Consider the following 18,899-nt stretch of genomic DNA (forward strand, 5'->3'; position numbering starts at 1 on the left):
CACCTTGCATTGCACATATTGTGCAACTCCACTTCCCCATCCTAAGAAGTTCTCTACTTGAGGGCACTATCATCCTTTCTTCTATTTCGTGCCACCTTGGGCACTAAGTTCTAGTTATCATAATTTGTGCTAAAGTTATCCATGGCTTTATTATTTGGCTACTTTACCGCTCCCTGCCTTGGAGCTTCCGCTTTCGCCAAATCAGAGAAATTGGGAATCCATCCTTGGAAACACATTGCCTTTCCCATAATTCGTTAGTGCCTAACATATTAGTGTTCTTGGCCTAACTTTGCCCTTTTGGATTCTTTTCCATGACTTCCATGACTCTTTTCTTAACCACTAGTCTTTTGCTCATATCCTTGATTGTTGCACCCAACAACATTGGATTGCTACCTCTGTTTTCAAGGTATCCTTTCGGTTCCATAACAAAGACTTTGCTTTGCCAAGTCCAAAGGGTGTTCACCCCTAGTACGTCTCTTTAGCATTTTCTACTATGGGCTCTATCCTTGGCCCAACTTTGTGACCCTCACATAGGTCTTTTATAAAGACTACTTTTTTCGGACTTACTATGCCATCGCATTGTCACAGTTCATTTCCCTTAGTTGTTCTTCCCATTTAGTCACCTTAGCCGAGACACACCATTATCAATAGTTCAAATTAACACTTTGAACTAAGAACTTTATCCCTTTAACCTCACAAGGACTTTGTCCTTGTTTTAGCCATAAGATCATCTTGTGATATAACCTTGGCACTTTAACAGGTTTGCCAATAGGTATTAAATCCTCCAGACCTTTAAGTTGTTCGCCATGACCATGGGGGCATCTCCCACACTCGGCGGTGCACCCAAGCCAACCCTTCCGGCTAAGGGTCCATAACAACTAAGACTGGGTGTCCCCATCTCATTCACCACGTCCTTGGTGCCACTCGCACCAAAGCGTTCAAGTTATATATATTGAGCCACACTAAGCAATATAATTGTGAATCACGACTCCGGGGCATCCCCCGCTTGGCGGTGTGCCCAAGTTAGTCTCCTTACTGAGAGTTTATGACCACCGATAAATGAGTGTCCTCATATTTCCAACCATCACCGCGCCCTAGTGAGTTGGGACTCAAACCCAAGCACTAGGGCAGTGGTCACTATTAGGTGGAGAATTGCAAGACGGCATAGTTGAGTGAACAGTGCTAAGGGTGTCTTGTTTTTTGTATCAGTCCCTCAGGGACTTGGAGAAATGTACATACATCTTGCATCAAACCCAAGCACTAAAGGGTCGGGACTCGAACCCAACCTCCGTATATGCATCTACGGAAAGCATTATCCAAGATGCCTGGCGTGACTCCCCACGCCGGTGCACCAACTTATATTTAAAGCGCGCTATAGATCACAACTTAGGAACATAGTTCCTCTGCACTGCCAAATCCTTTCACTTGACAAGTCTGTGATCATGCATGGACTCCTCCATGCTTGGCCCCATGGGCCACTCCTATTGAAGTTAGCACCTTCAACTAGGGGTTTGGTCCCCTGACTTGCCGATTTCGCTTTGCAAGTTATCCAACCAATGTAACATGGTTTCATGCACAAGCGTGAAAGTCTTTGACCACCGACTTGTTCAAAGCCATCCCTTTGACCACTCGAGGACTATTTCCTGAACATTGATAGCATTGCCTCATAACAAGCTTCAAAACCACGCTTCTGTTGCGCCACTCTGATTTCGCGCGTTCTATGAACCATTTACCCTTGGCTTTCTAAGTACTAAGTTACCTAGAATTGTTTTTGGAAACCTTGAAGGAACTCTGTCCCTTAACTTGCTAAGGTCTCTCCTTTCACAAGCTTTCTAATTGCCATATAGTCCAACATAAATAATTCCATGCTTTAGACTTTCCATAACATCATGGTTGTTAGTAATAACATGCTTGAGTGCCCATTTGATTCTCCACTCCCAACTGGCATAACCACCTTGGTTATGCTCTTTGATTCCTATGGTTTAATTCTCCTTTACTACTTGTTTTTGGCCTCACACCTTTCCTTCAGTTATTCTCCTTTAGACTAAGAGGATAGCTTTGCACTTTTTACCATGCCTTAGCAAGTATTCATAGGGATGAACCTACCCGATAGCCTAGGAAGTGGTTCCTCAATTCGGGCATGTTCAACTTGTAATTTCACACACCAAGATTAACGTAGCTACTTATGGGCCTTTATATACCCATCACTAGCCTTGCCAAAATTCCATTTTTGGTTTTATCCAATTCGGGTAAATGGTCTTCTCCTATCTCCACAACCTTGGACATTTGGATAACACCTTCTATCCATCATTCGCTAGGGATTTAGTCCCTTGGGCCTTATCTATTGCCCTTACGACAACAAACACCACCTCCTAGTGTTCTAGAGTGTTTGGGTGTCTCAATGATGGCCTCTTTGACAATGAGCATTCCCTTTTACAACATTGATTTACTATATTGCAATATAAACAATTTATCCCCCGTAAGAGTATACTTAACTTCCTTATGCTAGAAGTCTTAGGTAGCTACCTTTTACCAGTTTAACTGATTATTTTGCACCTTTTACTTAGTTGCCTTATAGTTATCAAGTCTTACAACTCATTGTTGGTGCTCCCACACCTCTATCATTATCTAGGTCACCACACTCCAATTGCATGCCTTCTAGCTTAGGCTATGCCATTCCCATTTCCATTAGGATTCCTTTGGGAAGGGGTTTTCATGAACCTGTCAACTCACTTTAATGCATCACGCCTTGGCACATTCGGTGTCTCCACACCATCGGCTCCACAAGCCTACCTTTATGACGTTTCTTATTTGGGTTCCACACCACTGTCCTTTGGACACATGGCATATGACATGTGGCATGTGTCATGTGGCATAAAGAGGGTTTAGGTTCCACTTCGTGGTGTTATCCTATGGTAAATCACCATAGGATAAAGGGTCAAAACCACGTGTGCTACATTTGGTATTTGTAAGGTCCTATTTTGAGGTGTTAACTTGCTAAAATACAATTGTGTGTATTCATGTCCTACTAATAAAGACCATCTTTGCAAGTGTTACTCTAACACTTCATTATTTTCTATTCCCTGTGGGCTACCTTTGCCCTTTAGGACTATCCATCCATATGATGAGAATACCAACTCATCTTTTGAGCACACCCCCAACTCCTGGGTTGTTCCAACATTTATTAAAGATAGCCTCGGCTACCATTTCAAAAACTTATGTCCTCTTCCGTATTTGACCTCCCACGGTCATTAATTCTTGCCTCACATTCATGAGCACCAACCTCAACTACATGAGAATCTTGTGACTCCTTTATTGCTTTGGAGTCTCTATCTTCCCCGTGATCTCAACTATAGTTGTTTACCACAATTACATTGGCCAGTTTGCTAAATCAAACATTCATCTGGATCACATCCTCAACTCTTTAAGGAAACTTTTATATTGTTCCCAAGATCCAAAAGTCGTTCCATTATTGCCCTTTTTTTATCCACCACCTCGCCTATAAGTTCACACATGTATGTGGGGGAGTCAAGTGAAAAGAGACAAACCCACGGATAAGAAGGGCAAGTCGGTTAGCAGTGTGGGAAACAACACTAATGGTGATATACTTAAGCACCAATAAAAGTTGGACTAAGAAACAGCTCCGATACCAAGTTGTAAGCAACTAAATTTTCCATTTTACTTTAGTCACTTAACCACACCTCCGACCACTTGGAGGAATCTCACTCACAACCTCCGTAAGTCCTATTTTGGACTTAAGGACTTGTTAGCCCCAAAAATGGCATCCATGCCACTCAACCATTGCACTTGGTCCAAGTGCTCCACGTGTCCAATCTCATGACCGACACCCCAAGGTACCACTAACATATCAGCCCATTATGCTAAGGCCATGCCCATTCACTCTAGGTTACACCGGTGGTCTAGCACCACCTACATCGCAATCCCGTCCCTCCAAGATGGGGCCATCTGTCCATGAGTGGTCATCCCAGATCCACTCCTTAGCATCCTTGGGATGCCCGCAGACATGGGGAATAGCTTTCCCCAATATCTCCTTTCCAGTCCTCACCAAGTCCCTTTCTGTCCATGGCCGTGTTCGCCAACACTGCCACTGGATAAATGCCCACAAGCCTAACTACTAAGTCCTACAGTCCTCTAAGACTTCCTCACCGTGTGATTGTGTCCTTGGTCACCACAGCAGAGGGTTGCTCCTCTTCCTTTCCACAATCTAGGACTTTGGGACAACATTTCGGAACACCGTGGCCCTACGTGGGCCACATGGGTACTCTCCCCACCTTCTGCCTTTGGGTGCTATAGCCATGGGTTTAGAGCGAGGTTCCGTTGAGCCACGCCTGGTATCCAAGTAGGTAGTGCCACCCATAGTTGGACTGAGAGCATCGACCGTTTGATCTCCTGGGGGAACTAGAGCTGGCTCTTGAACACTTCACCAAGCTACCCCGCTTGTCGGTCCGTATTCACTTTAATCTTGGACTTCCCAGTGGTCAGCTCATCACCCAACACTTGGGTACAGCCTTCCTAGGCCAAACTATCCTTTCCTAGCCAAACTGGCTCCACTGAGCTCCAACCCCTATACTCCCCCTACTATACTTTTGGAACCCCCCCCCCCCCCCCTAGGGGACGAGATCGCTTTGGGCTTTCACCCAACAGCCTGTATTAGTATTTGGACTCAAACTTGAACTCGAACTCGGACTCGAACTCGGTCTCAATCCCGATTTCGGACTCAGACTCAGTCTCGGTCTCAGTTCCATCTTAGACTCCATCTTGGGTCCATTTCGGACTCCATCTCGGATCCATCTCGGACTCCATCTTGGACTCCATCTCGGACTCCATCTCAGGTCCATCTCGTGTCCCTTTTCTAGAGACTCACTTATTGCTCACTTCATGCTTGTTCCTTGAGCACTTTGTTGGGAGTTCCACTCCCGCTCTCAACCTTTCAAATCGGAACTTTTGGTCCAAACATGTTACGCTCGTTTGGCTTTCACTTCAGCCACTACCACGTGGCACCCTTCCAGCTCCATTTTGGGGCCTAGGGATTTTGTGTCTCACAATTATTCACGCACTTTAGAGTAGGAAACTTTAGAATAACCACAAGTTTGTCATGATCAATTTGCAAACCCTCATAAGAAATACACAAGAAAATTATAATACCCAAGATAAATTGTGTCTTTGAACCCAAACATGCACTTTGACCGCTTCAACTTCAAACCAACTTTGTATAGTTGATCTAACACTTTACGAACATCATGGACATGTTCCTTTTATGTCCCCTCTGAGTGGATCAAGATATCATTAATAAAGTCAGCAATCACTTCCAGTATATCGCAAAGAACCTCATTGTAGCGCATGTGGTTTTGACCCTTTATCCTATGGTGATTTACCATAGGATAACACCACAAAGCGGAACCTAAACCCTCTTTGTGCCACGTGACAGATGCCACATGTCACATGCCACGTATCCATGCCACGTGTCCATAGGAACCCGAGGTTCAGGGCCTTGGGCCACTGAACGAAGGAACGGTGCCAAACTCCCAAGCATGGAGCCAAGGAGTGACGGAACCGAACCACGGAGCAACTCCCGAGCATAAAGCCCAAGGAGCGAAGGGACAGGAGCCCGGAGTGACTTGGAACAGTCCTAGAGCAACCAGCATCCCAATGCCAGGACCAGCACGCAAAACAGAGCCAAACGGAGTCTGGTGCTATTTCGGCATACCGGTGGCCTAACGTGAGGATATGGGTACTCCACCAACTAGCATGGAATGGAACTTGGGCTTAGACCCAAGCCGGACGCAGAACAAGGACAGGCACGCAAGCGGGAGCTAGACTATGCCTCAGGTTGGTCGGCCATGCCCGACCTACCCACTATCCCTACTATACATTTGGAACCCTCCACAGCCCCCCCCCCCCTTGAGGAACACACGCTTTGGGCTTTCACCCCAAGCCTCCCTTAGTATCAGGAGTTAGTCTCTGGGACAAGCTCGAAACTTACTAAATATGGAGTGTCCTTAGATTGCGAATTTGGGCACAGGATGAACACCGTTGTGTTCAGGACAATCTCTACATTCCGTAGATATGCCAAATGAGCAAATCTGGACACTTTCCATAAATAGCATTTGGGACCGAAATGAGACTAACACAAAGGGCATGATAGCGAGGGCGTTTGGCAGACACGGTAAGCTATCATCCAGCGATATTGAGGGACCAATCTCAATACGCGAGGGTTCTTGTCAAGCCAGTGCAAGATAGAGCAAAAGAGAACTAAAAAGCCAGGCCAAGTATGCTTGGCTGAATAGACACTTAGGAATTCCGTCCTTATGCTCATCCGGCCAAGTACAGATGCAAAGTCCAGTTTACTAACACTTGAACAAGAGGGGCTGATAAAGGGTCCAGCAATACCGACCTTCTGCCATCGTGGCAATAAGGAAAGAATATCCGAAAGGACTAGCCGACAGGTAACTTTCGATACCCGAAATCACATTCGCGACACTCTCCCCCCCTTGGGAAGATCGACGTCCTCGTCGATGCATACTCGAGTCTAGAATACTGCCAAGGAAACAACTCCAGAAAAAGTTCACGGTACTCACACTATATGAGAAATGCACCAACTTAAATGAGTTAGGGGGCAACCTCTTTGTCTAATGCGGATGCGCTACCAGCTCAGACACCTTCCGGCCGTCGCCGACAAGGAAATGACCAACGGAGTCAGCCACCCTTGCTGCTCTGGGTGTCACCCAGCTACAAAAGTGTGATACGCCCCTGCCCGCAGGGACATAGAGAGAGAAGCCAGAGGCCCCAACCCTCCTAAGCAAAGAAACCAAACCCGTCGGTAAGGTTTAGATAGACTACTGTAAACAGGCAGTTAGAGTTGTTTACACGGTCACGCCCTTTCAACGGAATAAGGAACGTCGACAAAGAGGCAGGTTATGTGACCAGTCGACAGTAGCTACCCCATGACTAGAGATTTCAACATGCACACGAAGTGCCGAAGCCAACCTGCCCATTACTGGCCCAAACTCAAAGATCAATAGATGGACAATATCAAAGTCAGAAACAATGATATCTTAGAAGCTTAATTATCAGTGATTATATCTTAGAGTAGAACACAAAAGTATTCTAAGCAAGTTATCATCCGATAAACTAGTAGGATAATATAGGGACCACCAAGATCATTATAACTGGTAAACACAGAATGCACCATCCAACAAAACTCAATAGCTAGTATATCATCAAGGAAACTTGATGATGAAACTTAACTACCGAAGATAGTAGACAGTAAGCGAACAACTTACTAGAGATAACTCAAAGAACACAAAGTATCATTGACTAACAAGCACAATGCTCGCAAATGTATCACCCAAAGGTAATAACATCCCAATCTATCAGAACTAACTCAAGCAACAATCAACGGAATAGAATGAATGTTGCATGGCCAACAAACACTCGTTCATGCCAACTATTGCACTAGCTAATCTTAATAGATCCCGGTCAATAATACCAAGGAACTAGAGTTGCTCAAGCAAGTGTCAGCAACATCCTACCGACGTCTCAAACCCAAGAGACCAATCTAGAGCAAACCACAAAGAATATGTGGTATTGCGAAAAGCCAAAAGCTATCAAAGAGAATAACTAACTATCATGAAAGATCATCAATCATCCCATCAATAAAGAGATGCATAATCATTGTCTAAGAAAGAATCCACTATCTCAAAGAGCAGCAAATCATTCTATATCAACAACAACCAAGCAAAACCCTTGACAAGGATAATCAACTATCTTAGATGATAATTAATCATCACCAATGATTGCCAGATGCAAATACTAACTTCATCGAAGCTAACAAGCCAAAATGCCCTCCCCAACGACTTCTAACAAATGGAACAACAAACATAAAGCTCAAAGAACCAAAAGCTCGAAGAAGTCTATAGCTAAGTCTTTCCTAACAATGATCACAAGTTTCATATGAACTAACTTCAATGCTAAAGAAGAAATTATAGTACAACCCACAATATCCTCCTCAACACATCCATAAGCTAAACTTCATAATACCAAGCTAATGAAGAGCATGTCTGCATCAATCCAAAAGCTAAGTATAACGAAGCTATGCTGGACAAGTGATCACCAAACGATCTTCCATGAATCCATCCATAGCAAGACATAACTCACTTCATAACAAGCACAAAAAGAATCATCAATGATTGATATATTTCAACTAAAATCCCATAAGGATTCAAATATTCCAATATCGATCACTAACTCTCCCATTTGTAAAGTTAGCATAGTCCATGGCTAAATCACTTTTCAAGGAAAAGCCAAAGCTCAACCCCTACTAAATAACCTCGTCTAGAACACAACTAACTCAAACTTGCCATTCCGCTCGTTTGAACGTCAACATAGTTGTTAACTAGCAAATGCACGAATGCCAATAACACAAAGCCATAGCCAAATCATCAACACTATTTTCATCGAGACTAATGAAACGCAATATCAATCATAAGGATAGACATCTCATCTCACTTGAATCTCAATGTCAATAATATCAATGACAAGGCATCACTTTAATGCCATCAACACTAGAACAAAGCTAGAAGAAAGCAAGAGTGAATCACCACTCAAAACTCTCTAGCAACCAAGCTAGCCAAAGTCAAAGATACTATACTTAGTATCCAAGACCAATCCTTCAACATTACTCAGGTACAGATAACACTTTCTCAAGGAGTGAATCACCACATCCAAGACTCAATGAAATCCAACACCACGGACTAAACGTAACCAAATGATATCGACAGAGATAGAGTTGACATGCCAACATGGAAAATCCATGTAAGTCTAACAACACGATCCTCTGCAACACCATCCGGTAAAGCAAGCCCATCACTGCTGAATCATCATGAAGTGAAGCAAGTGTCACAGTCTTCGACAAAATCTACAAGCAATCACTAGTTGCAAAGCAACTAACAATCGCTCTTTCAACTTGCCTTCACAAGACCCAAACACTAAACTCATGCCATCGAGTCATATACTTGTCGAACATGAACGTAATACCTCATGGACGAGATAAAAGTTCATAGACAAGCACAAACTAAATGACCACTCGAATCCAACTCAACCGCGATAAGTTCACCAATGCATTTAGCCATTAGCTCTGAGCATGCCTTGAAGAGGCTAGCTATACATGATCAACACTAAATCGAAACTCAAGTGAAGACCATGAGATGGACTCATGTCGGTACATAACCTCCACTTAGACAAAGCTTTAGTATGGGTACTAACATCTCAACTGCAAACAACTAAGTTGGACATCACTATCCTCAGCCAAGGCGCAAAGCCACCAAGACCAAGTCAAGATTAGTGAGAGCTCACTACTCTCATAGAGTCTTACGAAATACAAGGTGCAACTTGCCACCAAGTATAATGCCACAAAAGAAAGGCACAAGGGTCACCTTTCTCAGAAAAGTGCAACGGCCACTTTTCTACACCAACTATAGACTCTATCCAACTCAATTGCCTTAGCCTCAAAAGTCAGCATCCCTTTCAGGTCGCATCATACAAACTACCTACCAAGGTCTAAGCCAACCAAAGTCAACTCCAACCCTTTCATTAGTTTGTACTAGCTTACGAAAACGGAATGGTTTTCGGCCAAAGTGACCAACAGATCAGCCATTGGAAAAGTCTAAGAAAATTTGTGGAAAATTTTCCATCCTAGAAAAAGAATGACTCTCAATCTAGATATGCAAACTTTCAAGACTCAACCAATTTCCTCCTACCAACAACTTCATAGAGGTTCACCTCAACACAAATTCTCATGACCCATAGTATGCTTAAGCCTCGAACATCTTTTTGCCCATTCTTTCGTCATCCAACATCGATATTCGTAAAAATGCAAATGGAACATCCAAGGCTTGATCACGAAGACCACATCTTTGGATATCCACATTGCACTAACACTCTTCTTCAACCACCTTCAAGATCCAATGTGAAGCTAAAACACTAATAAGAAAAATGACATGGAAAAATCAAGCTCTAAGGAAAATTCCTCATCACTCGAAACAACAATGCCACTTCCACTAACACAAGTGCTAGCGATATCAATGCTTTAACTACACACTTTTTCCATCCAACAATCTACTCCAAGTGCTAACAGATAAACCAACAAGCCATAGCAAATGAATGCTACAACCCTTTTCCAACACCTTATGGGCAAATCCAAGGAAACAAGGAACCAACTTAAGCTTAGCATAATGGACCACCATTGAGAATCCAGTCAAAGCTACTACAATGCTACTTTGTGCAAGTAGACCAGCTTCACTATCAACCACTTTGGGGTTGATCATCGTTTAACCAAGCAACTTCGTAAACACATTGCTCATTATCACATGGATATGATATAGAAATCACAATGACTTGATCATCAATTGAGCAACACCACGAGCAATGCCAATGTCATTACTTCAAAGGTTTATGTGAGTATCAAGTGTCAACTCGATTCGACAAAATGTAACATAAATATCACACTCCATCAATAGAGATTTACAACACTTAACACCACTAACTTTTGTTCACAACACGGACAAGCTCATGCCACTCTCTTTTCGACCAAACTCAACACTAATCCAATACCAAGCTACTCAAGGAGCAATAGCAAGGTTCCCCGGAAAAGAATTGAGCATTGCAACCCAAGTCTTCCAATAGCAAGCCTAGACAAAATGGTTTAGCACTTCACCGCTATCCATCCCACAACTCACCATTGTAAAACCATCATCTTCAACATGCATCAAGATAGGGACTCTTGTTTGCATGATGTGAACACAAGCAATGAGTTAACACCTCGTTACAAATCATCTCTCCAAAAGAAAATGATTTACGTATTTGATCCTCTGTCCCTGACAACTCTCTTTTCGGTCTCATCTTTGACTAAACCTCAAGCTTACTTTCGCACTACCTTCAGTTCAATCTAAGAAAAGTTTATGAGAGAGCACGGCAATGACTACTTGAACCAATAGACTAATCCCTATAGTCTTTGATTGATCCACTTGTATTCATGCCTAGGAAGGATCCACTAGTACCATGCTAAACAGCTACGGACCAGCCTATTTACCACTCATAGCAAACCCAGGGAAGGTTTGCTTTCACTCACGGTACATGGAACAACTCATGGAACCACCGATAGGTTAACATTAATCCTACCAACTCAAAGCATATCCTTGAGTTGCTAATGCGCCTCACTCACGAGCCCAAGCTCAAACTCGTACTAACGGAGCATCTCAAATCCATCCTATGAGCCCAAGAGCAAGCTCACATTATTAGGTACAAAAGGTAACCAAAACCATACCCCAAGGAACAAATGTGAACCCTTTGCACCAAACGTGTACCCACTCGGATCATCGTTTTCATCTCTGCGTATGCAACAAGACTAGTTGCCCAATCTCATTGTATAGTACTCGCTGAGACTCATCCTCTGATACCAAATGTAGCGCACGTGGTTTTGACCCTTTATCCTATGGTGATTTACCATAGGATAACACCACGAAACGGAACCTAAACCCTCTTTGTGCCACGTGACAGATGCCACGTGTCACATGCCACGTGTCCATAGGAACCCGAGGTTCAGGGCCTTGGGCCACTGAACGAAGGAACGGTGCCAAACTCCCAAGCATGGAGCCAAGGAGTGACGGAACCGAACCACGGAGCAACTCCCAAGCATAAAGCCCAAGGAGCGAAGGGACAGGAGCCCGGAGCGACTTGGAACAGTCCTAGAGCAACCAGCATCCCAATGCCAAGACCAGCACGCAAAACGGAGCCAAACGGAGTCTGGCGCTATTTTGGCATACCGGTGGCCTAACGTGAGGATATGGGTACTCCACCAACTAGCATGGAATGGAACTTGGGCTTAGACCCAAGCCGGACGCAGAACAAAGACAGGCACGCAAGCGGGAGCTAGACTATGCCTCAGGTTGGTCGGCCATGCCCGACCTACCCACTATCCCTACTATACATTTGGAACCCTCCACAGCCCCCCCCCTTGAGGAACACACGCTTTGGGCTTTCACCCCAAGCCTCCCTTAGTATCAGGAGTTAGTCTCTGGGACAAGCTCGAAACTTACTAAATATGGAGTGTCCTTAGATTGCGAATTTGGGCACGGGATGAACACCGTTGTGTTCAGGATAATCTCTACATTCCGTAGATATGCCAAATGAGCAAATCTGGACACTTTCCATAAATAGCATTTGGGACCGAAATGAGACTAACACAAAGGGCATGATAGCGAGGGTGTTTGGCAGACACGGTAAGCTATCATCCAGCGATATTGAGGGACCAATCTCAATACGCGAGGGTTCTTGTCAAGCCAGTGCAAGACAGAGCAAAAGAGAACTAAAAAGCCAGGCCAAGTATGCTTGGCTGAATAGACACTTAGGAATTCCGTCCTTATGCTCATCCGGCCAAGTACAGATGCAAAGTCTAGTTTACTAACACTTGAACAAGAGGGGCTGATAAAGGGTCCAGCAATACCGACCTCCTGCCATCGTGGCAGTAAGGAAAGAATATCCGAAAGGACTAGCCGACAGGTAAGTTTCGATACCCGAAGTCACATTTGTGACACTCATCCATCATCCATTGGAAAGTCGTTGGAGCATTATTTAAACCAAATGGCATCACCAAAAACTCGTACAAACCAAACAATGTACGAAAAGCAATCTTAAAAATATCTTCTTCGACCATCAATATTTGTTAGTACCTAGAAGTAAAATTGAGCTTGGTGAACCAAGGACTTCTCCCCAAACGATCCAATAGATTAGTAGTGTGAGGAAGAGGGTACACATTCACTTCGTTTAACAGATGATAGTCGATGTAGAAACAAATACTCTTATCAAGCTTCATTACAAGATGAGGTTCATATGCCCAAAGACTCCATAACTTTCGAATAACACCCTTTTCCAACATCTCCTTAACATTTGTTTGTAGAATTTTGACCTCTTTGGGTGATTGGACGAACATCTTTAGTTGGAATCGGATGACATGTAGTAAATCTTAGCCCCAAGTGATAAGTCAAATTTAAAGAGATCAGTATACTCCATAAGCTAGTCAACCACTACAACACAAAGACTATTAAAGGGATTAGAATAGGAAAGAGCGAAACAAGATAGAAACATAAAAGGAAGTAATAGGGAGAAAAAAGTAGTAAAAGCAAAGGTAAAAATAAAGGGACAAAGAGGTACGACAGTGAGAAGAATGAATGAAATATAAGAAAGTATGAGACAAGAGGGAAAAACCTCAAAGTCACACTTCGTATGATTATGTTGCAACTAATCTATGCCAAAAATGAGGTCAAAAGTTTAACTCAACACCACCTACAATGATTGCAATGCAAGCTCAAAATTACCCATACGCACAACGAGGTCTACCTCATCCCGTGCACATGCATGTATATGGTTATTGCCATAAAGAATGAAAATTAACTCTGCCACATAACACAAATATAGATGGTAACATGTGGTAACAGGTCGAGCAATAGAAGATAAACTCAAGAAACAACAATATCAACTTCAATTGGAACAAGACCATCTTCCACAGGAAGTGGAGCTATAGGATGTGCAGTGAGAAATGGAAGAGGTGACGTTTCATAATGTTGTGCCAAACAAAAGGCATTATCAAAGGTGGCTGGAGTAAGTGCATGCACAAATCCTACAAGATTTTGACAAAGTATTGGCCACAACATTTTTAGCTTGATCTACTCTAATATATTTAGCTCCACACGAAGCAAGAGACTTTGGAAATGAATGCCAAATTGTATCACAGACTCGGATGGACTTTGATGAAAATGATGCAATTGTTGGAAAGCATAATCATAATTGTCAGCATGTTCGAATGCACGTTTGAATACATCCAAAAGAATCTTTCAATCCTCACGAGTGGTTATACTTAAACCATTGTACCATTACAATAGCATCCCTTGGAGATATGTGAAAAACTCATGGAAATGTCGAGCATCATCCCAAGAATGATATGTGGCAATCATTATGAAGTGATCAAATCAATAAAACACATCATCCCTAGGATTTCATGAAAGAACTTTGGCTAAACATAAGGATTGGCACTAGGAGCATGAGGAGTTATACCACATGTCATGATTGCCACCATCAATTGACTTTAGTTGTTTAATTGCAATTGCATAGTATCAAGCAATTGCACTAACTATTGCTCTAAAGTCAAGGGAGTAAGAGACTATTGCTCTACAATGAAGATGAATGAAAAAGAAAGAGCAAAAGAAGAAAAACGAAAAAAGTTAGAAAGAAGGGGAGATTTAGACAATGCAAAAGCTAAATTTAAACCAAAATCCTGAAAGGAAAGAACAAAAGAAAAGAAATGAAAAAAATTAGATTTAAATGATGCAAAAGTTAGATTTAAACCAAAATCCCAAATTTAAGCACTTTTGAGGGACACTCCAAAATGCCCCTCATCTCCATTAATGTAAGTGCATGGAATATAGAAAGGGAATACAAAAAATATATATATTAATTAGCCCAAAAACCCTAGTTTATATACAGAAACGAGTAGTTTAGATTGAAATCAATCTGACAACTACCAAAATCTCTCTATGCTAATATTAATATACAATATTGTAGCTGTACACTTGGACCTCACAACTCTATTTAAATTAAATAATTTTTTATTTTAATAAATATATCATTCATATTGTCCCATGTTACAACCTCTCTTATATTTTTTGTATAATGTTTATCATATATCACTATGAATAAGTTTTAAGTTTTTTATGTGTGGGTAAATTTAGTAATGGTAATAAATATTGTTTAGAAGTGCAAAACCAAAACTCTAAGTTATAAAAAATCTTTTTTAAATGATCCAAACAATTTTAGAAATAAGATAGTATATGGCTTTATAAAAAATATTAATTATAATATTTACTTACTATTTCATTATTTTACACTTTAATTTCATTAATATTTTGTATAAAATGAATTTTTTATCCAAAGATATAGCAAAGTAGTGGAAAGAGGAAAAGTTAATAGTCTTTGAATACAAAATAAATTATTTTTACATTTTAAGCACATATCATTTCTTATTTTCTAAAGATAATTCATAACAACAAAGTTATAGTTTTTAAACACATTATTTATACTAATTTAATTAAGAAAATTCAAATTAGAAAAAGTTTAATGTACATATATTCTAATGCAAAAATAAAAATAATAAGAATAATAATAATGACGCAAGTAAGATTTTGTCAATTGACATAATAAGTAGTGGCACACACGAAACCTTCAATAGACACAGTCCAACACAGAGTGATGGATCCATCGCAACTGCTGTGTTTCATGGAACCTTCTCCAAGCCTTTCCGTCCTTTAAATACTTTAAAGGTCACTCTTCTAATTCTTAGCATTGCTAGTTCCAGGGATCACCAGGCTCGACTTTGCTCCCGGTGGTCTCATCCCTCCACACACGCACCTGCGAGGCTCAGAGATCATCTACGTCGTGGAAGGGAGCTTGTACGCCGGATTCGTCACCACCCAGAACCAGCTCTTTGCTAAGGTCATCTCCAAAGGCGATGTGATGATCTTCCCGCGGGGTTTGATCCACTGGCAGCTCAACGTTGGTAACACCACCGCCATGGCCATCGTGATGCTGGATTCGCAGTCACCGGGCTTCCAGGCTATCGCAAGCTCCATGTTTGGATCGGACATCCTGGACGAGGTGCTCGTCAAGACCTTCTTTATTGATGAGAATGCGGTTCGGCAGCTCAAGGCTACGTTCACTTGAATGTAAAAATAACTTTGTGAAAATAAATAATCTGGTTTATTGCAAGTTTAGCTGGATTTTTAATCCCTTGCTTTGGGCATGGAAAAGTTTAGATTTCTAGCCGTGGCGACCACTTTGCACAGTCTCAGGGTTTTTGTTGATTATCCATTGAATTATTATAAGAAGTTCGTAATTCTGCGAATTTATTGTTGATTTGCTAAGCAATGAAGGAATCAATCTCTAGCTTTGCACTCCTTGATCTCCTTCTGAGCATCATGATACTTCCTGGAAAGAGTCTTGGGGTCTTTCTTATGAAGACAAAGGCTTTCTGGCCACTTCCACCATCAGTCGCAGACGCTTCCAAGCAACCAGCTTCTTTCAAGCTGTTGATCTCGCGTGCAAGTTTTCGAGCTCCATGGATGCTCTTAAACTTTCCAGTGTACTTCAGCTCTTCCTGTGAACTTTCCAGAAAAGTCCGTACGTCAGGATGATCGGATAGATTACACTTTCGCGCAGACCGTCTCCAGGTGAACTCTGGGCATCTAATATGAGACAAATTCTCCACCCGTGACTTTGCGAGATCCAGCATCATCTCCGGCAGCATCATCCAGTTATCTTCCTTCTCGAGAGCTTCTCTCAAGATCAAGCCAAGTGTGACCCCTTCAACTTTTCCAGAAGCTGCTCGTTGCCAAGCCAAACGAGGACACTCATCCAAATCTTTCAGCCTCGAGTGGCCTGGACGTTATCATCTCGCAAAGCTTTGTGAAGGATGCCAAGATTCCCGGGTTTTGCTTCAAAGCGGGGAATCCTTCATGGCACTTGAAGAGCAACGAGTAAAGAGTGTCGGTCACACTCTTTACTCGTTCGTACGAACAGCTGAACGACTCGGTTGTGCGAATGCTGCCTTCCAGCGTATTCATGCAACCCTCTACCGAGAAGAGCAGTGTCCATTTGTTTCCATCCACTCGAAGGAGAGCTTCCACAAGATCACTGCCCGCATTGCCTTTGATAAGAGAGTTGAGAAGCTTCAGTTCGTCCACCAGCAGAAAGGCTTCAAACTCTTCCGAATTGTGGATGGAAACGTCCATGACCATCTCGCAAAGCCTGGTAAAGAACAAACGGACCCTCCGTCTTTCAGGATCTTATGATCGGCACTTACGGAGCAAATCCCGCAGGGACCTTGCCTCCAGTTCACGCGTCGTTTTGCTTATCACCTGCTGCAGCAAAGCGGCCACGAACGAATTCAGCAGCTCCGGATTGGCGAGCAATGCAAAAACTCTCACCACTTCAACGAGAAGTGGCGGAGCAACTTCTTCCAGATTGTTCCTTTGCGTGACCATCGAAAACAATCTTTGCTTTGCCTGGAGTTCAAGCTTGTCGTGCTGTAGGACTAGAGAACACCAGTCTTTAGATTCTCCAAGAACTCCGGAAGAAAGTGATCGAGAACCTGAGACACCATATTCCAGCACCCGTGGAGTCTTCGAGCTTCTCCCGGACCGAGAACTTATAAAGTGGCACAGCAAGCAAATCTTCCGAGCGACATGAAACGCAGCTGCCAAGCAATCCAAGTTCTTGAGCTCCAAGGCAAGATGGACAAAGTTCTCCACCTCGTCTTCGAAACGCTCCTCGCTAAGGAGCTTGTCAACGATGACAGTGGCATAAGCATTCCATCCATGTGACTTCACTGCTAAAGCAAGCACTTTCGCCGCCTCCAGGCTTCCAATCCCGGAAAGTAAGAATTTCTTGTTCGGAACCGCTGCGTCATAGTTCCTTGCTAGAACTTCCAGAGCTTTAAGGACTTCGTCTTTACCTCCAATGCCTACGCAAACTTTTAGCAGCCTGTGAATGTGATCACGAGCACTAATGCTCCAGTCATGAGCCTTGATCACCTCCGGTAGACCCTCAAGTACCTGCTGGAGAAACGCTACTTCTTTCTTTTCCTCCAGCATATCCAAGGCCGCACACGAAACCATGTATACGTCACTGCTGTCGGCCAAACGACCACCACTGCATGATTTTCGTAGCCACTGTTTTCACGATCGCCGAGGATCCAGACGCAAACTTCTAAAGTCCACCCTGATCAAGCTACTTTTGTGATGATTGTCATCTTGGAGATGCAAGCCGCTAAAGTCGACGTCGAGGCTGGTGCTGTATCTCGAGAACGACTCAACCTTGCCGTTTTTAAGCTGGTCGCTGATGAGCGCTGGAGCTGCCTGGATTCTTGCGATGGCTTCAAAGCAACTCCAAAGTCATGCTATCTCTGCCCTTGAGTTTCATCAAATCTAGATCGGTTTTCGAGTATTGGTGCTGCAATGGAATCACCATCTTCTTTGGAGCATCGTCTTTCTCGAAGCCATGCATGAGAGCCGATCGCGTCGCCAAGCAAGCTTCCAAAAAACCGGGAACTCTTGTCAAGTTCTTGGCCAGCAAGTTGAAAACCATGCACGGCGTGGTGCCTTGAGTGACTTTGACCAAGTGGTGCTCGCAGTCGGCGAAGAAAACCGCGTAGTAAAACGCTCCTGGCGATGGCCTCTCGTGTCCAAGGATGGTCTTGGTCTTGTCCTTGTGTCTTACCACAAAAATTCCGAGCTCGATACCGGACGAGAGTGGGAACTTCCATGATCATGGTGGCAAAAACTCCACGCTCGACTCTGTCATGAAACTGGAAGTTGCCATCGCCCTCAAAGCCAGACCTTCCAAGTTTCGTGCATCCATCGCAAGGCCCATTTCCACGGCTGTTCCCTTACTTCGAAGGAGGCTTTGGAGGCATCTATGGTTTTGCTGGAACTCAAGAAGGAGGTAACCGCTGGAGCTGGGAAATACCTTGGTTGGGGGACTTCTTCGGTGCCATGGAGCCAGATCTTTGATGGCCACTGGCGGCGAAAAGATGTGACGCTTGGGGCCGACCATTCCATTCCAGCGCCGCCAGCAGTTCATCACTTCAAGAAGAAAGAATATCTTTCAGCAAAGGACCAAAACAAAAGCTTACTTTGCAGCGGCCATGAGAGAAAAAAAATCCCTCCTGTGAGTGAAGAACCCTTAAGAGTGAAAAGAATCATTGCATGGAAGGAAAAAGAGAAGGAAGATCACTCAGATATTTTTTTTAAAGCACCTCTTTGAAGCGCCAC

At 43.2% G+C, this 18,899-nt stretch overlaps 1 protein-coding gene across 1 annotated transcript; it reads left to right on the plus strand.

Annotated features, from left to right (window-relative positions):
* The first annotated feature begins 806 nt into the window (after positions 1-806).
* Positions 807-15,792, plus strand: LOC112342357 (putative germin-like protein 2-3). Its single transcript, XM_024664035.1, has 2 exons — positions 807-867; positions 15,413-15,792. Exons 1-2 carry the CDS (start codon positions 807-809, stop codon positions 15,790-15,792), a joined length of 441 nt encoding a protein of 146 aa, XP_024519803.1.
* The last annotated feature ends 3,107 nt before the right edge of the window (positions 15,793-18,899 follow it).

The sequence above is a fragment of the Selaginella moellendorffii genome, unplaced genomic scaffold (assembly GCF_000143415.4).
Source record: "Selaginella moellendorffii unplaced genomic scaffold, v1.0 SELMOscaffold_106, whole genome shotgun sequence".
NCBI lineage: Eukaryota > Viridiplantae > Streptophyta > Lycopodiopsida > Selaginellales > Selaginellaceae > Selaginella > Selaginella moellendorffii.